This window comes from Salmo salar, chromosome 02 (assembly GCF_965601325.2).
Source record: "Salmo salar chromosome 02, fSalSal1, whole genome shotgun sequence".
Classification (NCBI taxonomy): Eukaryota; Metazoa; Chordata; class Actinopteri; order Salmoniformes; family Salmonidae; genus Salmo; species Salmo salar.
Window position 1 is genome coordinate 64,314,973 of NC_138292.1, and position 25,590 is coordinate 64,340,562.

Consider the following 25,590-nt stretch of genomic DNA (forward strand, 5'->3'; position numbering starts at 1 on the left):
TTGTATAACATAATGTCCTAGGAGTGTCATCTGATGAAGATCATCAAAGGGTAGTGCTGCATTTAGCTGTGGTTTGGGTTTATGTGACATATATGCTTGCTTGAAAAATGGCTGTGTGATTATTTCTGGCTGGGTACTCTCCTAACATAATCTAATGTTTTGCTTTCGTTGTAAAGCCTTTTTGAAATCGGACAATGTGGTTAGATTAACGAGAGTCTTGTCTTTTAAATGGTGTAAAATAGTCATATGTTTGAGAAATTGAAGTTATAGCATTTTTAAGGTTTTTCGTATTTCGCGCCACTCGATTCCACTGGCTGTTGACTAGGTGGGATTTCGTCCCACATACCCGAGAGAGGTTAAGTACTGCAGTGCATCTCCTCCTCATGGACTGCACCAGATTTGCCAGTTCTTGCTGTGAGATGTTACCCCACTCTTCCACCAAGGCACCTGCAAGTTCCCGGACACTTCTAGGGGGAATGACCCTAGCCCTCACCCTCAGATCCAACATGTGCCAGACGTGCTCAATGGGATTGAGATCCGGGCTCTTTGCCTGCCATGACAGAACACTGACATTCCTGTCTTGCAGGAAATCACGCACAGAACGAGCAGTATGGCTGGTGGCATTGTCATGCTGGAGGGTCATGTCAAGATGAGCCTTCAGGAAGGTTACCACATAAGGGAGGAGGATGTCTTCCCTGTAACACACAGCGCTGAGATTGCCTGCAGTGACAAGCTCAGTCCGATGATGCTGTGACACACCGCCCCCAGACCATGACGGACCCTCCACCTCCAAATCGATCCCGCTCCAGAGTACAGGCCTTGGTGTAACACTCATTCCTTCAAGGATAAACGCAAATCCCACTTACAACAGGCCTACAAGCCCTCAGTCCAGCCTCTCTCAGCCTATTGCGGACAGTCTGAGCACTGATGGAGGGATTGTGCGTTCCTGGTTTTAATTATCATTTTTTTATTTCACCTTTATTTAACCAGGTAAGCTAGTTGAGAACAAGTTCTCATTTACAACTGCAACCTGGCCAAGATAAAGCAAAGCAGTGCGACACAAACAACAACACAGAGATACACATGGAATAAACAAGCATACAGTCAATAACTCAATAGAACAAAAAGAAAGTCTATATACAGTGTGTGCAAATGGCGTGGGGAGGTAAGGCAATAAATAGTCCATAGTAGCGAAGTAATTACAGTTTAGCAAATTAACACTGGAGTGATAGATGAGCAGATGATGATGTGCAAGTAGAAATACTGTGTGCAAAAGAGCAGAAAAGTAAATAAAAACAATATGGGGATGCGGTAGGTAGATTGGGTGGGCTATTTACATATGGGCTATGTACACCTGCAGCGATCGGTTAGTTGCTCAGATAGCTGATGTTTAAAGTTAGTGAGGGAGATATAGGTCTCCAGCTTCATTGATTTTTGCAATTCGTTCCAGTCATTGGCAGCAGAGAACTGGAAGGAAAGGCGGACAAAGGAGGTGTTGGCTTTGGGGACGACCAGTGAGATATACCTGCTGGAGCATGTGCTACGGGTGGGTGTTGTTATCGTGACCATTGATCTGAGATAAGGCGGCGCTTTACCTAGCATAGACTTATAGATGACCTGGAACCAGTGGGTCGGGCGACGAATATGTAGCGAGGGCCAGCGGACTAGAGCATACAGGTCGCAGTGGTGGGTGGTATAAGGGGCTCTGGTGACAAAACGGATGGCACTGTGATAGACTGTATCCTGTTTGCTGAGTAGAGTATTGGAAGCTATTTTGTAAATGGCATCGCCGAAGTCGAGGATCGGCAGGATAGTCAGTTTTATGAAGGTATGTTTGGCGGCGTGAGTGAAGGAGGCTTTGTTGCAAAATAGGAAGCCGATTCTAGATTTAATTTTGGATTGGAGATGTTTAATATGAGTCTGTGTCAGGACTTCTGCCGAAGTCGGTTCCTCTCCTTGTTCGGGTGGCGTTCGGTGGTCGACCTCACCGGTCTTCTAGCCATCGTCGATCTATTTTTCATGTTTCATTTGTTTTGTCTGGTTGTCACACTCACCTGGTTTCAATTCCATAATTACATGTTGTATATGTTCCCTCTGTTTCCCCCATGTCCTTGTCGGGAAATGTTTATTGTAAGTACGTGTGCTTTATGTGACTGGTGCAATACGGGTTTTGTGCCCATGTGTTTTGTTATTTTTGTATGCCGGTAGTTATGTACATTAAACGGCTCCGGCTATTTACCAAGTTCTGCTCTCCTGCGTTTGACTTCCATGCCACCAGTTACGCACCCCTGACAGAATTCCCGACCCCAATAGTCGACGAGATTTTCAGGGACCTGCACAGGCAGGGTGTAGTGGTGTATATCGATGACATTCTGGTATACTCCGCTACTCGCGCCGAGAATGTGTGTTTGGTGCGCAAGGTACTTGGACGACTGTTGGAGTATGACCTGTACGTCAAGGCTGAGAAATGCCTGTTCTTTCAGCAAGCCATCACCTTCCTAGGGTACCAGCATGGTTAAAAATATACCGTGGCATCACATCTTTGTATTATTAGCCTTTCATGTTCAGTCATATAACCAGACTATACCTACAGACAGTTAATGTACTGTCACATGCCTATTTTGATATCTATTTCCCATACCTCTTTCTTTCTCTTTGTTGTTCGCTCTCTCTCATTTTGTTTTTCTCCTTTCTCTCTCTCACACAGCACTGGGACTGTACCAGTCAGAGGTGAAGGGGCACATCCTGCTCTTCATCAACAGGGGGAGTGGTGACTATGAAGTGCTCAAGGACCGGCTAGTTCAGGAGCTCTGGCCCCAGAATTTGTTGAAAAGGTGAGAGCAGGAGAGCAGCTACTGGACCTGAAAAGAGCGACTCACCAACACCTCAATTATATTGGCTATTTGATTCACATCTTAAGATAATGTCCATAAACCACTATTTGGAACAAGTTGTTTTGAATCAACTCTTTAATTGCAGCTTGAATTGAATTTGTAAATTGATTCATTTGAGTCAGATGTTTTAAACTGCTCTGTGAACTGAGAAAACCCTTACCAAATGCAGGAGATAAGGAACTGCCCATAATCAAAATTCATATATATATATATATATATACAGTATCTCACAAAAGTGAGTACACCCCTCACATTTTTGTAAATATTTGAGTATATCTATTCATGTGACAACACTGAAGAAATGACACTTTGCTACAATGTAAAGTAGTGAGTGTACAGCTTGTATAACAGTGTAAATTTGCTGCCCCCTCAAAATAACTCAACACACAGCCATTACTGTCTAAACCGCTGGCAACAAAAGTGAGTACACCCCTAAGTGAACATTTCCAAATTGGGCCCAATTAGCCATTTTCCCTCCCCGGCTTCATGTGACTCGTTAGTGTTACAAGGTCTCAGGTGTGAATGGGGAGTAGGTGTGTTAAATTTGGTGTCATCGCTCTCACACTCCCTCATACTGACTGGTCACTGGAAGTTCAACGTGGCAGCTCATGGCAAAGAACTCTCTGACGATCTGAAAAAAAGAATTGTTGCTCTACATAAAGATGGCCTGGGCTATAAGAAGATTGCCAAGACCCTGAAACTGAGCTGCAGCACGGTGGCCAAGACCATACAGCGGTTTAACAGGACAGGTTCCACTCAGAACAGGCCTCGCCATGGTCGACCAAAGAAGTTGAGTGGACGTGCTCAGCGTCATATCCAGAGGTTGTCTTTGGGAAATAGATGTATGAGTGCTGCCAGCATTGCTGCAGAGGTTGCAGGGGAGGGGGGGTCAGCCTGTCAGTGCTCAGACCATACGCCGCACACTGCATCAAATTGGTCTGCATGGCTGTCGTCCCAGAAGGAAGCCTCTTCTAAAGATGATGCACAAGAAAGCCCGCAAACAGTTTGCTGAAGGCAAGCAGACTAAGGACATGGATTACTGGAACCATGTCCTGTGGTCTGATGAGACCAAGATAAACTTATTTGGTGCAGATGGTGTCAAGCGTGTGTGGCGGCAACCAGGTGAGGAGTACAAAGACAAGTGTGTCTTGCCTACAGTCAAGCATGGTGGTGGGAGTGTCATGGTCTGGGGCTGCATGAGTGCTGCCAGCACTGGGGAGCTACAGTTCATTGAGGGAACCATGAATGTCAACATGTACTGTGACATACTGAAGCAGAGCATGATCCCCTACCTTCGGAGACTGGACCACAGGGCAGTATTCCAACATGATAACGACCCCAAACACACCTCCAAGACGACCACTGCCTTGCTAAAGAAGCTGAGGGTAAAGGTTATGGACTGGCCAAGCATGTCTCCAGACCTAAACCCTATTGAGCATCTGTGGGGCATCCTCAAACGGAAGGTGGAGAAGTGCAAGGTCTCTAACATCCACCAGCTCCGTGATGTCGTCATGGAGGAGTGGAAGAGGACTCCAGTGGCAACCTATGAAGCTCTGGTGAACTCCATGCCCAAGAGGGTTAAGGCAGTGCTGGAAAATGATGGTGGCCACACAAAATATTATATATATATATATTTCTTCAGTGTTGTCACATGAAAAGATATACTCAAATATTTACAAAAATGTGAGGGGTGTACTCACTTTTGTGAGATACTGTATATATTGAACTACTGTTGACATTGGTCTCGTCCAATAAAACCACAGGTTTTAGTTTCCGTTGCAGAACGTTTTGCTACGTTGTGCCCTACTGAACATAACTATGATTTATTTGTCACAGTTCCTGTTTGTGCTGGTAAACAGGGTGAAGTCCAATGAAAAATCTCTGAGCTACTTCAGCCTGATGTCACGTGACCTTTGCCGCGTGGGCATTTACGACGGCGTGTCAGACATGAAATGGCTCATGCCCGAGGGAGAGATCTCCACTCACTTATAAGAGGCGATCTCAAGGTTTGAGGTGAAAACAAACCTGAGTTCAAATAGTATTGGTTTTCTTTGAGGGTTGATTGAGCCTGCCTGGAGTGACAAACTCAATTAAGAGCAGCTAAAAAAGTATTTCAAAGAAACAAATTCTATTTGAACACATGTCTATGGAGCAGTATACGTTTAAGTGGCTTTGATAATATATAGAAAGCAGCAGTAAATTATCTTGAGTTGCCTCTTTATAATGTCTCTATATTGCTTCTCAAATATTTTTTTCTTAATTTTAGGAGGTGAAGCAGGCAGTAGTACCTGATCCTAAAACTGAGTTGTAAAACAAACAAATAAATGAATGTAAATAATAATTGTGTCTGTTTTGGAGTCAGTATTGATTTCTACCTGAATCGTATGTAGGCTATGTGTGTGCTCTGGTGGGCATGGTGTGTCTTTATGTGAGGTCAAGTCTGCCATCTGCGAGTTGACAACAGCTCAGTGGCTACTCACCACTGAAATTTTGGATCTGATGGTTACAATCACAACTGACTGACCTCAGTAGACTAATAGGGCCTGGAGGGTCTAACAGAAAGAAGAATTGGAATCTGTCTTCAGAAAAAAATAACAGTTGAGGATTTCAAATATAATCACAAAGAAACAACAAATACAATAGAATATGATGCAGTATATTACAATACAATACATATTTGTGTATTTTCATGCAAATGCTACATTTAAGCGCAGACCTGTGTTCAAAAACATGTGTATTTCAGGATCTTGTTATATACAGCCCCCCCCCCCCCCAAAAAAATGTATTTTTGTATTTGAATGCTTATTTGTAAAAACCAAATAGTCTGACAAATTGTATTATTTGACAGTATTTTCAAATACTTTGCAGTGGAGTGTATTTGAGTGTGTGAATTTGAGTTTTTCAAACACTTTCCAAGTGTATTTCCAAATACATAAAAGCATTTAACTACTTATCTTTTCAAATAAAAGATCAGAATACTTACTTTGAATGTATGTGAAATGAATTGAAATATTTTAAATAGTATTTGAACCCAGGTCTGATTTAAGTGACATACATTTGTGTTCCAGTTACAGTAAGCCAGCCTATAGCAGTGGAAGAGGGGAGTGAGTGCAGATTTCTAGACATTAAGGGCTGTATAATAAAGTAAAGAAGGATTGGAGCACTTGGGGTGAATATAAAAGAACAGATTGTCTGCCTGCTGTGCTTAAACAAACAGGAGAAGAAAAGGAGATGGGAATTTTCAAGGCACAGACTTGGAATCAAGTATAATTATCAGGGATGGAGTGCAAAGTGGAAACATCAGTCGGAATAGGGAAAACACTATTTGGCAGATTTAAGGGGGCTGGAGATATATGCATAGCTATCTAAACAGTTGCATTCCAGTTTATGTGTTTGTGGATGTGTACTACAATCAAAGTTGAGACAACATTGGAAAAAAATGCTTCCACAAAGGAGGGTAGACGGTCAGAGGATGATGAGATGGGTTGTTGTTTTATTTCATCCACGAGGGAGACATTTTATGGAGATAGTGGGCTGATCACTATTGTCAAGTCGGTGACAATTGTTGGTCACCGCCTTTCAAAGTGTGTTGCGTTCTGGGAATAAAACATTTCCGACGTGAGTATATATGTGGACTGCATGAACTTTACAAAAATCTCTGCTCTTCACCAACTTCATCCTGCAGCCGTCACCTGTCACGTGGAGGCTCCGTCGTGTGGTGGCTAATTTCTGCATTACTAAATGAGGAGAGTTACAAACTTCACACACCAGTCAGAGTTATACTTAAAACTACATCTTTAATAATTAAGATGCTTTTGCAAAAGCACTTGACTTTCAATGATGCGCTATCTCTAATGAACCATTGAAAAGTGACTACACAGAAGTACAAAGATCTTTCATAGCCAAGATACAGCCCTCTCAACGTACATGACGAACCACAGATACATAGAATGGGTCACAAGGTTAAGTTTTGTATGAAAGATATCTATAAAACATAGCAGACAGCAACTGCTGTGTCAACAGTGTTCATTGTATAGACCATTGTCTGGTCCTCCTACCCCAAACTGGAACCATCTCTCCCTGGTACGATATAGAACAGAACCATTAGCTCATCCAATGGCATAAATCAATTGACAACTCTAGATACTCTCATCTCGAATAAACCCCCTCTTGACTCTACTCCTGGACAAGCTCACTGAGGGGAGTGAGCCTCTAGGTCATACACTATCCCAAGATAAGTGCAACATCAGAGAGGACATACAATGGTCCAGACACTGCCATACACCTTCCCCCAATGCCAAAGGAGGGAGTGACTTGCGCACAGACATTGTGGAGACAAGTAATTGGTTCCCCATTAATCACGCCATCCCTCCACATGGTTTAACAGATGCATTCACATATGACAAGTATCTCACATGAGCATATTATGCAAATAAAACATCTTAATTATCTATGTTACCCAACTAATTCTGATTCATCCGCCATTAGTGTTTTTGATTGACCCATGCAAACAAAAACATGACTGAAACAGGAACCAATTTGCTGCAGTTAATGTGTAGCCTACAGTGCATAAATGAATGATGTGATTGAGGCTCTCTCTCATTTATTGATTGTATAATGTACACACAAATTATTTCAGTTTGTGAGTGGGTGTTGGAGACATGTTTTTTTGACATTATAAAGGAAACCTTTTATAAACAATGGCAACACTGCCATGGTGATCTGAGCCTTGCTGTTGGAAAATAACATTAGTATCCGAATTTCGGGTTGTGGCAGATGCACCTCTCCTGACTTTACTTCTTGACTTTGGTCTACAGTCAGTTGCTTTAGCATTACCATTCAAATGAGCCCTACTATATGTTTGCGTCTGAAAAATTAAAGACTCAAATCATCAAAAGCATATGTGTGTGGTGTGTTTGCATAATGTGAGTGTTTAATTGGCGTCTGTCTGAATTCAGAATTTGTCCAAGATGATGCGCTATGTACACCTGAAACTTGTTAACCATCTACTCTTCCTATGCTGAATGAAACACACTGTTTAAAAGAAGGCATGTGTAAAAAAAATTGTGCCTAACTGCTCATTTAGCCTCTAAACTTCAAATGAATCAAGTGAATTTTGTACAAGCAATAATTTAAACCCGATCAATGAAGTGCCAAGACAAAATGTGTTTCCTACTTGAGAGCAGGGTTGTCAAACTCATTCCATGGAGGGCCTAGTGTCTGTAGGTTTTAGTTTTTTCCTTTCAATTAAGACCTAGACAACTACTGTAGGTGAGGGGAGTAATTAGTGGCCCTAATTCAGCAATCAAGTACAAAGAAGGAGCGAAAACCCACAGACACTCGGCCCTCCGTGTAATGAGTTTGAAGCGTGCTTTAGAGTAAGGGCTGTCACACCTGTCAGGAACTCAATTAGAGAATCAACCACACCTGAGTACATTTCTGAATTCCAAATCAACCCCTAGCCCCTACACCTACCACTTAGTCACTTATGGGCATTTGAAACGATCAGATAGGTTATAGCAATATGGTAATTGCTTCACTTTGCCTTCTGATAGGCTGGATGCAATTGTGGCCATATTGCTTATACCTATTCAATCATTTCTGATTCACAGAAGTGTTTAGGCCAGGGTGTAGGATTTAGGGGTCAATTTGGAATTAGGAATCAAATGTAGTTCAGGGGCTTACAGCTGTCCTTAATTAGCCAATGACATTAGAAGGGTCTGGGGATTTGTTTAAAAGGAGCAACCAAAAGCCTGCCAGATACAGCAAAAGGGTTATTATGCTAGGGATTATACTGACCATTAGTTCTGATTACTGGGGAGGTTTTGAAGCGCAAAGTGGCCATGATGATTGGAATCGCTTTCAGGTAGGTTTTTAAAAGTATTGATCTAGTTTGTTTCCCTTGTCCTTCAGGTGTTACAGGTAGCTATGTTTATAACAGACTTTCTTTTTTTTTAAAGAGTTTCTTGGCTTTGTTGCCTGCTAATTGGAGGGATAACCTGTTCTACATCAAGTGAGTTTCTACACATTAATTTCAAATAACAGTTGCGGTTCCAGTAACTTCAAAGGCTGGCATTATACTTTACTTTTTCTAACCTAGGTGATGGGTATCCTGCACTAGGTTCTGATGCAACATGGCTCTATGCAGGCTCACTTGGGTCTACAGGATATGGTAATTACAGCTCTCAAACAGCTCAAATGCAAGCGCAGCTGACCGAAGAGCAACAAACATCCGGATGCCATCCTGCAAAAACAACTGGCTCCAATGCATATACCGCAGAAACAACCAACAGCTATGCCCCAACAAGCATGGTATCCAGCCCCAATGCCGCAGAAGCAATCGGCCACCATGCCCCAGCAAGTGTGGCATCCAGCTCAAATGCCCCAGCAGCAAAAGTAACCAGCTACTGAACCTCAGCAGCAGAAGGAACCGGCCGCCATAACTCAGCAAGTGTTGCATCCAGCTCAAATGCTACTGAAGCAACTGACTGCAATGCCCCAGCAAGTGTGGTATCCAGCTCAAAAGCCCCAGAATCAACCAGTCCCTATGCGTCAACTGCAGAAGGAACTGACCGCCATTCCACCACAACTGTGGCAATCGGCTCAAATTCCCCAGCAGCATAAGCAACCGGCTGCCACGCTTCAGCAAGTGTGGCAAGCGGCCCCCATGCCCCAGCAGCCTCATGATGTGTGGTATCCAGCTCAAATGCCCCAGAAGCAATCACCCACTGAACCTCGGCAGCAGAAGCAATCGACCACCTTGGCCCAGGAAGTGTGGACTCCAGCTAAATTTCCCCAGAAGCAACCAGCCCCAATGCCTTTACCGCAGAAGGAACTGACCGCCATACCCCAGCAACCTCAGCAAGTGTGGTATTCAGCTCAAATGCCTCAGCAGCAACCGACTGCTGAGCCTCAGCAGCAACCGACTGCTGAGCCTCAGCAGCAACCGACTGCTGAGCCTCAGCAGCAGAAGCATCCGGCCACCATAACGCCGCAAGTGTTGCATCCAGTGCACATGCCCCAGCAGCAACAGGAACTGGCCACCATACCCCAGCAAGTTAGGTATCCAGCTCAAATGCCCCAGAATCATCTGGCCTCCATGCCTCTGCCGCAGACACAACTGACCGCCATGCCCCAGCTAACGTGGTATCCAGCTCAAATGCTGCAGACACAACTGACCGCCATGCCCCAGCTAACGTGGTATCGAGCTCAAATGCTCAGCAGCAGAAACAACTGGCCACCATGCTGCAGAATCAACCAGCCCCAATGCATCTGCCGCAGAAGCAACCGGCCACCATGCCGCCGCAAGTGTTGCATCCAGCTCAAATGCTGCAGAAGCAACATACTGCCATGCCCCAGCAAGCATGGTATCCAGCTCAAAAGCCCCAGCTGCAGAAGCAATCGGCCGCTGAACCTCAGCAGCAAATTGAACTGACCGCAATGCCCCAGCCACCTCAGCAAGTGTGGCATCCAGATCAATTTCCCCCGGAGCAGAAGCAACCAGCCCCTATGCATCTACCGCAGAAGGAACTGACCGCCATACCCCAACTGTGGCAAACAACTCAAATTCCCCAGCAGCATAAGCAACCGGCTGCCATGCTTCAGCAAGTATGGCATCTGGCGCAGAAGCAACCGGCCCCTATGCCCCAGCAGCCTCACGACGTGTGGTATCCAGCTAAAATGGTCCAGAAGCAACAAGTCGCTGCACTGACCGCCATGCCGCAGGGACATCAGAGTGTGGCATCCAGTTCAAATGCCTCAGCAGCAGAAGCAACTGAACCTCAGCAGCAAATTGAACTGACCGCCATGCCTCAGACACATCAGCAAGTGTGGCATCCAGCTCAATTTCCCCAGCAGCAGAAGCAACCGGCCTCCATGCCTCTTCTGCAGGAGGAACCAACCGCCATACCCAAGCAAGTGTGGTATCCAGCTCAAATGTCCCAGCAGCAACTGGCCTCCATGCCTCTACCGCAGAAGCAACTGACCCCCGTGCCTCAGCAATTATGGCATGTAGCTCAAATGCCCCAGAAGCAACTTGCCCCAATGTCTCAGCAGAAGCACTACGAAAGCACTGAAGATGGTGTCTCTGGTAGCTCTCAGGCCAGCATTGTTGAACAGTTGGGTGTCATCCCAATCTATTCCTACAGTTCCAAATCGCACTACGAGAAGGGCAGAACTGTCTTCTCCCAAACCCGCTACACTCCTAGGGAGGCTATGCCTGTTGACAGTGGAAATGCTCCCAAGGATAGTTATGTTGGCATTGGTGCACCAAGCATACATCCACCACTAGTGAAGGATTCTGCAAGTTAATGGTTAACTTTAACCTTCTCTTAACTTTGCTCTCTGACTTTGAAGTTCTGTGTACTAACCATGTGTTTATCAACAGGGAAATGTAACGGAGTCATCCTCTAGAAGCTCTAATGGTGAGAATTGTTTTTGACATTGGTTACTTAACATTCTGTGTTGCTGACACTGTTTGCATTTCTTTCTGCTTTTGTTTCGACCAGGAAGTTGCTGGTGCTCAAGCGTGATGGAATCAATAAACAATTTTATTTTCAAAAATGTTTTGTTTCTTTGAAATAATGATTCTTGTGTCCATTGCTTGCTAATTGAGAACAGGTGGTGTGCAGTCTGTAGTAAAAATGACTGCTGTTAAGTTAATTCTTTGCTTTTCTAATCTTTTCACCTTTGCTACTGGTTGTTCAAAATAATAGCTTGGGTCTACATAAGAATATTTGTCAAGGGGTGACTTGTCAGACATTCCTCATGTTCATACTTCAGCTGTAGGCATGCATTGGTGAGTAAGCTAATGTATAGGGAATTGTTTTTAGATGGCTCATTTGGCATTAGAATTGAGTGACCTTTTAGTTTTAAACTTGCATTTGGCCTTATACTATAGCCCATATGGCAAAGTCAAATCAGTTTAGGTGTCTGTCCCATATCTAGGTGATGGCTCAAATGTTATTTTGGACACTTCAACCCCAGACTACTTCATTTAATTTGACACAATCTCAATGTGTCTGCAGCCTTTATGCACAACACATTTCTACCGGACCACTGAGGTTGCACCTGCAACAGCCCCTGGCATTAAAAGGTGCACTTGATTTAAGCTCACCCAGTGCAGTGGATAGTTAGATTTCCCTCTATAAAACCATCGGATGGGTCCATGATGTGCAAACCCTCCAGCACACCAGCTGAATGAAGTATAGCGCACCTAATCTCAATTGGGCCAATGGAAGTGAAGTTCAGTGGCTGGCAGGGTCTAGGATTCCTTTATAAGGTGCAGCAACAAAGATGAGCAGCTACAATTAGGAAGATCTCCTTAATGCTTCTGGCTACCATTAGTTTTTCATATTGAGGTGTGGATTTGAAAAAGGGCTGTGACTTTTGAACTACTTGAGGTGAGTTGTATAGCTCTAGTTTGTTTCCCTTTTTGTTCCAGGTTTTACAGGTAGCTGTTAACTGACAAGGATACATTTTTAATATTCCTTGGATTTGTTGCTCCAGCTAAAGGTGTTTGTGCTACACAAAGTAATTCAGTTAAAATAACACTTTGTATAGTGCCAATAATTTTAATAAATGATGGCATTTTACTATGCAGAAATGTCTTGGCTCCTAGGTAATTATTGATATAAAGACACCAGCTCCTATTCTAAAGCAACAAAAGGGACCAGCTCCTATGCCCCAGCAAGAAGGCCTCCCGAGTGGTGCAGGAACTGGCTGGCTCAAATGTCGCAGAATCAACCGGCCCCCAATCCCCAACAAGTGTGGCATCCAGCTCCAGCAGCAGAAGCAACCGACTGCCGTGCCACAACAAGTGTGACATCTGGTTTAAATGCCCCAGCAAAAAAAAGCAACCGGCCACTGAGCCTCGGCGGCAGACGCAACCGACCGCCATGCCTTAGCAAGTGTGGCGTCCAGCTTGAATGCAGCAGAAACAACCGACTGCCATGCCTCAGCAGCAGAAGCAAGTGTGGCATCCAGCCCAAATTCCCAAGCAACAGAATCAACCGGCCCCTATGCCCCAGCAAGTGCGGCATCCAGCTCCGATGCAAAAGCAGCTGGACGCTGATCCTAAGCAGCCTCGGCTAGTGTGGTATCCAGCTCCAATGCCCCAGCAGCAGAAGCAACTGACTGCCATGCCTCAGCAAGTCTGCCATCCAGCCCAAATGCCCCAGAAGCAACTGGCCCCATGTCTCAGCAGAAACACTACGAAAGTACTAAAGATGGTGGTTCTGGTAGCTCTCAGGCCAGCATCGTTGAACAGTCCCAATCCGTTCCTACAGTTCCTGTTGACTGATTATGCCTGTTGACAGTTGAAATGCTCCCAATGACAGTGATGTTGGCATATTTGAACCAAGCACATACCTGCCACTAGTAAAGGATCCTACAAGGTAACGTACAACTTTAATCTGATCTTATCTTAACTTTGCTTTCTGTATTTGAAGTCCTTTTTACTAACCATGTATGGGCCAACAGGAAAATCTAATGGTGGAGTCATCCTTTAGAAGCTGATGGTAAGACTTTTAATGTCAAATTGATTAAATAAGATTCTGTTGCTGACACTGTTTTAATTTCTTTCAGGTTTTAGTCATGCTTTTGTTTTGACCAGGAAGTTGCCGGTACTCTTGCATGATTGAATAAATAAAAATGTGTCATTGAAATACATACTGAGGGTTCTCCTGTGCCCACTGTGCTTGCTGTTTTCAAACATATGATGTGGGTTGCCAGTGCAGGTTGTAGTAAAAGGGAATGTGGCTCAGTTTTCAAATATCTGGTGTTTACATTTGCTACTGGTTGTTCAAATTCAAATATTGGCTCTACGTTAGTGTTGTCAAGTGGCGAAATGTCAGACCTTCCTCATGGTCCTATTTTGTGTATGTTGACACCCCTTCAAATTACTGGATTCGGCTATTTTGGCCTCATCAGCGTATAAAATCGAGCACACAGCCTTGCATGCAGCCTTACTGAAGAGCTCAGTCTCAATAACATTCTAGACAATTCTGTGGTTCCAACTGTGGCAACAGTTTGGGGGGAAGGCCCTTTGCTGTTTCAGCATGACAATGCCCCTGTGCACAACGCAAGGTCCATACAGAAACGGTTTGAGATTGGTGTGGAAGAATTTCACGGGCCTGCAAATAGCCTTGACCTCAACCCTATCGAACACCTTTGGGATGAATTGGAACGCCGACTGCGAGCCAGGCCTAATCAATCAACATCAGTTTCTGACCTCATTAATGCTGTTGCGGCTAAATGGAAGGAAGTTCCCGCAGCAATGTTCAAACATCTAGTGGAACGCCTTCCCAGAAGAGTGGAGGCTTTTATAGCTGCAATTGGGGGGGAGCAAACTCTATATTAATGCCCATGATTTTGAAATGAGATGTTCAACAAGCTGCTGTCCACAAAATGTTGGTCATGTAGTGCACTTTAGATGTAGTTATGTAGGCATGCATTGTACACGGTGTTGACAATCCAGACGTATTCTTCAACCGCAGTCTGAGCCTTAGGGAGAGTACTAAGCTAACATAAGGAATTGTTTTAAACGTTCATACCATGATCAATTAGCTGTATACATTTTTGGGACACTTTAGGTATCAACATTTTATCACAATGTTTTGATAAAATATAGAATTTAGCCTTTGCTGCCCACAGAAACACATTGAATAACACCTTTCTATAAATGGCAAAGTTTTGAAGTCTGTCCAATATCTAGGTGATGGCACATATTTAACCCTTTATGTGTGTTGACACAACTACCTCCATACTTCCATTAGTTTGTATGGGTTACGTTCAGATGAGTCCGTGAAACTTGTTGGGGTCGTAGAGCAAAACGGAACCATATTCGTGAGTCTCCCCTTTCCATAGTGGTCATAATAGTTTGTAGGCCAAACCGTTCCAATGCCACAGATGCTTTCGTGAGAAGATGGATTTCTGTTATGTCACATGGTCTGACAAACTCCGCTGTAGCTCAGGTGCACCAGATGCGGAAGGGCGACATGGGCAGGCGGATAAAGTGGATTAAGATGCAGCCCATGCAAAAACCTGATATGTTTAGCTTAAATTTATCGATTTCTTTGTTACCTATACTGATTCACATGAGCGTCAATAGATTTTTAACCTATAGCTCATTCCTCCTGCAAGTCCATATATCGTACCACAGGGTCTTAAAAAATGGATTCAGCGTACTTGAACTTTACAATGCCTGGAACGGTTTAACCTATCAATTAACAAAGATATTCTTGAACAGACTATAGAATGTCAACAAAGCCTCCTTCACTCATGCTGCCAAACATGCCCTCATAAAACTGACTATCCTACCGATCCTTGACTTCGGTGATGTCATTTACAAAATAGCCTCCAACACTCTACTCAGCAAATTGGATGCAGTCTATCACAGTGCCATCCGTTTTGTCACCAAAGCCCCATATACTACCCACCACTGTGACCTGTGTGCTCTCATTGGCTGGTCCTCGCTACATATTCGTCGCCAAACCCACTGGCTCCAGGTCATCTATAAGTCTTTGCTAGGTATAGCTCCGCCTTGTCTCAACTCACTGGTCACCATAGCAACACCCACCCTTAGCACGCGCTCCAGCAGGTATATTTCACTGGTCATCCCTAAAGCTAACACCTCCTTTGGCCACCTTTCCTTCCAGTTCTCTGCTGCCAATGACTGGAACGAATTGCAAAAATCACTGAAGTTGGAGACTTATATCTCCCTCACTAACTTTAAGCGTCAGCTGTCAGAGCAGCTTACCGATCGCTCCAGCTGTACACAGCCCATCTGTAAATAGCCCATCCAACCAACTACCTACCTCATCCCCATATTTGTTTTTGTTTTTCTGCTCTTTTGCACACAAGTATTTCTACTTGCACATTCTCAACTGCACATATATCACTCCAGTGTAAATTGCTAAATTGTAATTACTTTGCCACTATTGGCCTATTTATTGCCTTACCTCCTTACTTCATTTGCATACACTGTATACAGATTTTTCTATTGTTTTATTGACTGTACGTTTGTTTATCCCATATGTATCTCTGTGTGGTTGTTTTTGTCACACTGCTTTGCTTTATCTTGGCCAGGTCGCAGTTGTAAATGAGAACTTGTTCTCAACTGGCCTAACTGGTTAAATAAAGGTGAAATTAAAAAAATAAGAACAAGTACATTTTTCTAAACCAAGTATTGTTGGTGAAATCATCTAACTACATAGTATGAGAACTCAGACCTTAAATGGATCCATTTAAGTTCCAATGATGAAGCCGGCAAGGCACTAGGAGGGAAGCTTAGCTAGGATACATGGAACTCATTCACAAACATTGACACAAATGAACACATGTGCCTGCTGTAGTCGACTGCCTGTTTGGCCAAAGACTCATGACACGGGATGAAATTGTATACGCATTCAATGCTCTGCTTTTATGTAAAAAAATGTAATTCTGTGTTGTCGGACAATCTCTTGTCTACCATGCAGTAGCACTCAAATTTGGACACCCCTACTCATTCAAGAGTTTTCTTTATTTTTACTATTTTCTACATTGTAGAATAATGGTGAAGACATCAGAACTATGAAATAACACATATGTGACCCGATTCAGGGAACTAGGCATATGTCGCAAGTCACGACTTCACAGGAGAGCCGTTTGAACGTAAAAATCTAAATGCGTTTTTTGGCAGAAATTCCTTCTCGAACGTGAACTTTCATGTGCCTTAATAACAAACATGTATGCCATCTGTAAATACCAATACAATTGTTAAATTACGAGCCTTGTTGGTTAAGCCACAGTAAAAGTAAGCAAACTTCTCACTAGCCATGATTTTTTGAGATAATGAGTGGGCTGGACATGCCGAGAGAGGAGTTCGGATTGGTCTATCATATTGAAGTCGTCTGTCTATTTGAGTTCGTCAGTCTGTGTTGGTAATCCTGTCGAACACTGCTTTTTAAAAAATGTTTTGTATTGTGGAGCTGCATAAGTGTTTCTCTCCGTTTTCTGGAGGATCAAGATTTGAAATCAGTGTAATTAGAGTATGATAGCTAAAGAGATGGAGAAAACACCTGACTCTGGATAACATCTTCAAACCGTGCAACCGTGGTATGGCATTCCTGTCCATGATGCATGTTTATAGTCTAGCATTAGCTAGCTACATTTTCAGATATGACACATTTCTAATTTTGACAAAGTGGTTTCATTTCAAGCTAAAGTGTACAGTTAGCTGGCTGGTTCCCTAGCTGACGTTATTATTTGTTTCCCAGAGCCATTTGCTTTTCTAGTTAGAGCCTAATGTTAGCTAGCTAACATTGGACCTGGTTGGTTAGCTCCCAGCACTGTGGCATTGTTACCACTTTGTTCATTGCTGTTTATCTAGCTAACGTTAGCTGGCTAGCTCGTTAGCTAACGTTACGTGACGTGTGTACAACACCCGTTGAATATGGCCGATGTCAGTAAACGTCTGCAAGAAAGCATCATGAAATTGTTTCCAGCAGAATTGGTTAGGCTGTTTTCATGTTATCCAGAGGTAAACAAATCATCGTGAACGATGCTGAATGGGTGTAGACAAAGAAGAGCTCTAAACTACATACCAAAACATTCAAAAGTGATTTTCTCAAAAGTGAGATTAAAAGTTAATCAACTGTCATGATATACACCATTTTGAAGCTCTGAGTCTCTACTTTTAGCAGATGTAAAAAAAATTTTTTTTAAATAACACAATTTCACATTTTACTACATAAGATCGAATCCAGGTGGTGAGTCACATATGGAATCATGTAGTAACCAAAACAAGTGTTAAAAAAATCAAAATATATTTTATATTTGAAATTCTTCAAAGTAGCCACCCTTTGCACTGGGTGAGCTTAATAATCAAGTGCACCTTTTATTTCACGCTAATTAATATCCTGCCATGGGCTTTTGCAGGTGCAACCTCAGTGGTCCGGTAGAAGTGTGATATGCAAAAGGCAAAGTGAGGCTACTTTGAAAAATCTAAAATATATTTTTGCATATCACACTTCTACCGGACCACTGAGGTTGCACATGCAAAAGCCCCTGGCAGGATATTAATTAGCATGAAATAAAAGGTGCACTTGATTAAGCTCACCCAGTGCAATGGGTAGGTAGAGTTCACTCTTTAAAACCATTGGATTTGTCCATGATGCGCAAACCCTCCAGCACACCAGCTGAATGAAATCAAGCGCACCTAATCTCAATTGGGAAATTGGACCAATGGAAATGATGTTCAGTGGCTTGCAGATGTACCTAATTAACCAGCCAGATTAGAAGGGTCTAGGATTCCTTTGTAAGGCACAGCAAGAAAGACAATCAGATACAATATCAGGGATCTCCTGGTAAGGCTTCTGGCTACCATTAGTTCTGAATACTGAGGTTTTGATGAGAAAAATGGCTGTGAGTTTTGAAATGTCTTTGAGGTAAGTTGTATGGCTCTAGTTTGTTTCCCTTGTCTTCCATGTTTTACAGGTAGCTGTATTTAACTGACTAGGATGTTTTTCTTTTTCTTTAGAATTTCTTGGATTTGTTGCCTGTTAATTGGAGGGATAACCTGTTATCCTCCACCTAAAGGTGTGTTTTGTTCTACACATTTAATTCAGTAAAAATAACACTGTATAAATCCCAGAACTTCAAATGCTGGCATTTTACGATTTGTAACTTTCTTTTATTTCGTAGGTAACTATAGATATATTCCCCCAAATAAATTAAAAGGAACCACGACTGGCCCAAATACTTTAGGTGGAGCAACTGGATCCCGTACCTCAGCAGCAGAAGCAGCCACCCACAATGCCTCAGCAAGTGCCACGACTGGCCCAAATACTTTAGGTGAAGCAACTGGATCCCGTACCGCAGAAGCAGCCACCCACAATGCCTCAGCAAGCGCCACGACTGGCCCAAATACTTTAGGTGAAGCAACTGGCCACAGTGCCTCGGCAGCGGCCCCCCGTAATGCCTCGGCAGCGGAAGCGGCCACCCATAATGCCTCGGCAAGTGTGGTAACTGGCCCAAATACCTTAGGTGAATCACCTGGCCACAATGCTTCATCAGGTGTCACGGCGTGCCCAAATACCATGGGTGAAGCATCTGACTCCCGTGCCTCAGCAGCAGCAGCAACCCGAAATGCCTCAGCAAGCGTCACAGCTGGGCCAAATACCTTAGGTGAAGCAACTGGCCACGGTTTCTCGGAAACAACTGGCCACAGTGCCTCGGCAGCGGAAGCTACTGGCCACAGTGCCTCGCAAGCGGCCCCCCGTAATGCAGCGGAAGCGGCCACCCATAATGCCTCGGCAAGTGTGCTAACCGGCCCAAATACCTTAGGTGAAGCAACTGGCCACAATGCTTCATCAGGCGTCACGGCTGGCCCAAATACCTTGGGTGAAGCATCCGACTCTCGTGCCTCAACAGCAACCCGAAATGCCTCAGCAAGCGTCACGGCTGGGCCAAATACCTTAGGTGAAGCAACTGGCCACGGTTCCTCGGCAGCAGAAGCAACTGGCCACAGTGCCACCCACAATGCCTCGGCAAGTGTGGCAACTGGCCCAAATACCTTAGGTGAAGCACCTGGCCACAATGCTTCATCAGGTGTCACGGCTGGCCCAAATACCTTGGGTGAAGCAACTGGCCACGGAGCCTCGGCAGCAGAAGCAACTGGCCACAGTGCCACCCACAATGCCTCGGAAAGCGTGGCAACTGGCCCAAATACCTTAGGTGAAGCACCTGGCCACAATGCTTCATCAGGTGTCACGGCTGGCCCAAATACCTTGGGTGAAGCATCCGACTCCCGTGCCTCAGCAGAAGCAGCCACCCACAATGCCTCAGCAAGCGTCACGGCTGGCCCAAATACCTTATGTGAAGCAACCGGCCACTTTGCCTCGGCAGTGGAAGCAACCGGCCACAGTGCCTCATCAAGTGCGGAATCTGGTTCAAATGCCTCGGCAGAAGCGACAGGCGCCCTTGCCTCGGCAGAAGCGACAGGCGCCCTTGCCTCGGCAGAAGCGACAGGCGCCCTTGCCTCGGCAGAAGCGACAGGCGCCCTTGCCTCGGCAGAAGCGACAGGCGCCCTTGCCTCGGCAGAAGCGACAGGCGCCCTTGCCTCGGCAGAAGCGACAGGCGCCCTTGCCTCGGCAGAAGCGACAGGCGCCCTTGCCTCGGCAGAAGCGACAGGCGCCCTTGCCTCGGCAGAAGCGACAGGCGCCCTTGCCTCGGCAGAAGCGACAGGCGCCCTTGCCTCGGCAGAAGCACAGCCTTGAACAGGAGGGCCAACTCCTCAAGCAACATGGATTTTAGCAGCAGTGATGTTTCTCAGGATTTTGTGTCTGATGGTGACAATGAAGGCACCTAATGTGTCAGCTCCAGCAGCGTTCAAGGCAGCATCGTTGAACAGTCAGTTCTCATCCCAATATAGTTACATCGTTTATGAGAATGGCAGAACTGTCTACTCCCAATCCTGCCACACCACTGGGGAGGTTATACCTTTTTGATAGCGGAGAAGCATATCCCCACCTGCTAAAAACTCACAACCTGTTAAAGGAACCCCACCACAAGGGAACGGCTACTGGGATGCAATGTATAACTTTTACACATCTGAACTTTGCGTTCTGATTTTGAAATCCTTTGTACTAATCATCTATCAACAGAATTGTAAATGTAGATTCATCCTTTGGATGACAATTCTGAGTTGTTGCTGACACTTTCTTTAAGCTTCCACTGTATGCTTTTGCGACGGCCAGGGAGTTACTGCTGCTCATGCTACCCTGCATTACTTGTAAAACAATAAAATATTGTACCTTTAAAAGTGCCTCCTTGTGTTTTTGAAATATTGTGTGTTTAATGTCTACCTTTGGCTTGCTGGTTGAGAACAGTGTTGGTTGCCAGTGCAATTTGTAGTAAAAGGGAATGTGGTTCACAGTTCCTAATCTTTTGGATTTCAAATGTATAATTTCTTTGCTGCTGGTTGACAAATCCCAAGATTGGCTCTACATTAAAGCCACTGAACCACGTTTACATGGATACTGAAGTATTTATTTTGTGTTGACATGTAAAGATCAAATCCTGTTTTACAAAAACCTGAAAGCTTGTACCCTGGAGATGGGCTACTATGGCATGTAAACATCTTAATTCTGTGTTTTGTAGTATGCACAGGCTCCGTTTCGCATTTCATGGTTGTCTGACTCTGTCAAACAAATCAATTTAAAGTTGGCTACCTGCTCAGTTTGATCCACCATAACTGAGTTTAATGGCTACTTTCACCCCTAATTTGGACAAGTTTCTGCTTACTTACATTAGGTAGGCCATTTGTCAACTATAGTTTAATACATGCAACTTGTTGCCCCATAAGACTAAAGTAGTGCTCACAAATGTCTTACGTTGATAGACTGAATGCATTACTAATCTTAACAGGTAAAATGATTGAAGGCGCAGGTAGCATGCTAGAACACATTGGTCCTGTGCCAAATGTCATTTTGACAGATGAGGAAATGGAAAGCTGAGAATGGTAACTTCAGTTAGTCTTGGGTGTGTATTTTATGTGGTTGAAATGCTGTCTGTTAGCAAAAGTGTCAAAGATTACACATGCATTCGCATTTACCCTGAGACGCTGATAGAAATATTTATCAACTCCTGTTCCCAAGACAATTTAAAGATACATTTTTATCATTTCACTGCAAATGAAGTTAAAATAAACTCCTCAAAAGAAACGTCCTCTCGCTGTCACCTGTTTTTATTTTCAGCAAACTTAACTTGTAAATATTTGTATGAACATGAGAACAGACAAACTGAACAAGTTCCACAGACATGATGAACAGAAATGGAATTTTGTGTCCCTGAACAAAGGGGATTCAAAAGTAATAGTATCTGGTGTGGCCACCTGCTGCATTAAAACCTCTCTAGGGTAGGGGGCAGTATTTTCACGTCCGGATAAAAAACGTACCGATTTAAACTGGTTACAACTCTTTTCCAGAAATGAGAATATGCATATAATTGGTAGATTTGGATAGAAAACACTCTAAAGTTTATAAAACTGTTTGAATGGTGTCTGTGAGTATAACAGAACTCATATGGCAGGCCAAAACCTGAGAAGATTCCACACAGGAAGTGCCCTCTCTGACCATTTCTTGTGCTTCTGTGGCATCTCTGTCGAAAATACAGGATCTCTGCTGTAACGTGACAATTTCTAAGGCTCCCATAGGCTCTCTGAAGGTGCCAGAAAGTGGAATGAGATCTCTGCTGTCTCTGGGCTAGGTACAGGAGCACTGTTTGTGAGTGGTCAGGCTGGTGGCTCAGAGACAGGAGATGCGTGGCCCCGAGAAGTGGCCATGTTTTTCTTTCAGCCTTTGAACGAAAACAACGTCGCCCGGTTGGAATATTATAAACAGCGTTTGACATGCTTCGAAGAACGGTAATGGAATATTTTGACATTTTTTGTCACGACATGCATCCGCGCATCACCGTTCGGATAGGGACCTGAACGCACGGACAAAACGGAGGATATTTGAACATAACTATGGATTATTTTGAACCAAAACAACATTTGTGGTTGAAGTAGAAGTCCTGGGAGTGCATTCTGACGAAGAACAGCAAAGGTAATCCAATTTAGTGAACGCCAAACTTGGTGGGTGTCAAATTAGCTAGCCCGTGATGGCGAGCTATCTATTCAGAATATTGCAAAATGTGCTTTTGCCAAAAAGCTATTTTAAAATCTGACATAAAGGAGTTCTGTATCTATAATTCTTTAAATAATTGTTATGTATTTTGTAAACGATTATCAAGAGTAATTTTTTCGGTGTGTTTGCTAGTTCTGAACATCACATGCTAATGTAAAAAGCTGGTTTTTGATATAAATATGAACTTGATTGAACAAAACATGCATGTATTGTATAACATAATGTCCTAGGAGTGTCATCTGATGAAGATCATCAAAGGGTAGTGCTGCATTTAGCTGTGGTTTGGGTTTATGTGACATATATGCTTGCTTGAAAAATGGCTGTGTGATTATTTCTGGCTGGGTACTCTCCTAACATAATCTAATGTTTTGCTTTCGTTGTAAAGCCTTTTTGAAATCGGACAATGTGGTTAGATTAACGAGAGTCTTGTCTTTTAAATGGTGTAAAATAGTCATATGTTTGAGAAATTGAAGTTATAGCATTTTTAAGGTTTTTCGTATTTCGCGCCACTCGATTCCACTGGCTGTTGACTAGGTGGGATTTCGTCCCACATACCCGAGAGAGGTTAACCTGTTGGGTCTAGGGGGCAGCATTTGCACGTCTGGATAAAAAAAATGTACCCGATTTAATCTGGTTACTAATCCTACCCAGTAACTAGAATATGCATATACTTATTATATATGGATAGAAAACACTCTAAAGTTTCCAAAACTGTTTGAATGGTGTCTGTGAGTATAACAGAACTCATTTGGCAGGCAAAACCCTGAGACATTTTCTGACAGGAAGTGGATACCTGATGTGTTGTATTGACTTTAAACCTATCCCATTGAAAAACACAGGGGCTGAGGAATATTTTGGCACTTCCTATTGCTTCCACTAGATGTCACCAGCCTTTACAAAGTGTTTTGAGTCTTCTGGAGGGAGATCTGACCGAACAAGAGCCATGGAACGATGATGGCCCATTAGACACCTTGCGCGCGAGTTCATCTTGGGTACCCTCGTTCCAATACGTTATAAAAGAGTATGCATTCGTCCACCTTGAATATTATTCATGTTCTGGTTAAAAAAGGCCCTAATGATTTACGTTTGACATGTTTGAACGAACGGAAATATATTTTTTCCCCTCGTTCATGACGAGAAGTCCGGCTGGCTTACATCATGTGCTAACGAGACGGAGATTTTTGGACATAAATGATGAGCTTTTTTGAACAAAACTACATTCGTTATGGACCTGTGATACCTGGAAGTGACATCTGATGAAGAGAATCAAAGGTAATGGATTATTTACATAGTATTTTCGATTTTAGATCTCCCCAACATGACGTCTAGTCTGTATCGCAACGCGTATTTTTCTGGGCGCAGTGCTCAGATTATTGCAAAGTGTGATTTCCCAGTAAGGTTATTTTTAAATCTGGCAAGTTGATTGCGTTCAAGAGATGTAAATCTATAATTCTTTAAATGACAATATAATATTTTACCAATGTTTTCTAATTTTAATTATTTAATTTCTGACGCTGACTTGACTGCCGGTTATTGGAGGGAAACGATTTCCTCAACATCAATGCCATAGTAAAACGCTGTTTTTGGATATAAATATGAACTTGATAGAACTAAAAATGCATGCATTGTCTAACATAATGTCCTAGGAGTGTCATCTGATGGAGATTGTAAAAGGTTAGTGCATCATTTTAGCTGGTTTTATGGTTTTGGTGACCCTGTCTTTGACTTGACAAAACATTACACACAACTCTTGTAAATGTACTGTCCTAACATACTCTAAATTTATGCTTTCGCCGTAAAACCTTTTTGAAATCGTAAAACGTGGTTAGATTAAGGAGATGTTTATCTTTCAAATGGTGTAACATAGTTGTATTTTTGAAAAATTTGAATTTTGACATTTATTTGGATTCAAATTTGCCGCTCTTGAAATGCACCTGCTGTTGATGGAGTGCACCACGGGTGGCACGCTAGCGTCCCACCTAGCCCCAAGAGGTTAAGTACTGCACTGCATCTCCTCCTCATGGACTGCACCAGATTTGCCAGTTCTTGCTGTGAGATGTTACCCCACTCTTCCACCAAGGCACCTGCAAGTTCCCGGACACTTCTAGGGGGAATGACCCTAGCCCTCACCCTCGGATCCAACATGTGCCAGACGTGCTCAATGGGATTGAGATCCGGGCTCTTTGCCTGCCATGACAGAACACTGACATTCCTGTCTTGCAGGAAATCACACACAGAATGAGCAGTATGGCTGGTGGCATTGTCATGCTTGAGGGTCATGTCAGGTTGAGTCTGCAGGAAGGGTACCACATGAGGGAGGAGGATGTCTTCCCTGTAACGCACAGCATTGAGATTCCCTGCAATGACAACAAGCTCAGTCTGATGATACTGTGACACACCGCCCCAGACCATGACGGACCCTCCAACTCGATCCCGCCCCAGAGTACAGGCCTCGCTGTAACACTCATTCCTTCGACGATAAATGCGAATCTGACCATCATCCCTGGTGAGACAAAACCGTGTCTGGTCCAGCGACAGTGTGTTTGTGCCCGTAGGCGATGTTTCTGGTGATGTCTGGTGAGGACCTGCCTTACAACAGGCCTGCAAGCCCTCAGTCCAGCCTCTCTCTCAGCCTATTGCAGACAGTCTGAGCACCGATGGAGGGATTGTGCGTTCTTGGTGTAACTCGGCAGTTGCTGTTGCCGCCCTGTACCTGTCCCGCAGGTGTGATGTTCGGCTGTACCGATCTTGTGCCGGTGTTTCACGTGGTTTACCACTGCGAGGATGATCAGCTGTCCGTCCTGTCTCCCTGTAGCGCTGTCTTAGGCATCTCACAGTATGGACATTGCAATTTTTTGCCCTGGCCACATCTGCAGTACTCATGCCTCCTTGCAGCATGTCTAAGGCACATTCACGCAGATGAGCAGGAGCCCTGGGCATCTTTCTTTTTGGTGTTTTTCAGAGTCAGTAGAAAGGCCTCTTTAGTGTCCTAAGTTTTCATAACTGACCTTAATTGCCCACTGTCTGTA

General features: G+C 43.9%; 2 protein-coding genes across 2 annotated transcripts in view; both read left to right on the plus strand.

Moving 5' to 3' along the window:
• LOC145864207 (uncharacterized) overlaps positions 1-20,149 on the plus strand; it is a 30,615-nt gene extending 10,466 nt beyond the window's left edge. The window contains exon 4 of the mRNA XM_082969351.1: positions 18,639-20,149. Coding sequence (XP_082825477.1) covers positions 18,971-20,149 — 1,179 coding nt within the window. The 5' untranslated portion in view covers positions 18,639-18,970. The remainder of the gene's footprint in view (positions 1-18,638) is intronic.
• Positions 8,683-11,192, plus strand: LOC106592952 (uncharacterized). Its single transcript, XM_082965863.1, has 3 exons — positions 8,683-8,760; positions 8,855-8,907; positions 8,995-11,192. The coding sequence occupies exon 3, from the start codon at positions 9,364-9,366 to the stop codon at positions 10,327-10,329; it is 966 nt and encodes a 321-aa protein (XP_082821989.1). The 5' UTR covers positions 8,683-8,760; positions 8,855-8,907; positions 8,995-9,363; the 3' UTR covers positions 10,330-11,192.
• Positions 20,150-25,590: the final 5,441 nt, after the last annotated feature.

Bases quoted from the DNA above. Each gene is read 5' to 3' on its own strand.
- LOC106592952 (XM_082965863.1), top strand. From the start codon at position 9,364: ATGCTACTGAAGCAACTGACTGCAATGCCCCAGCAAGTGTGGTATCCA.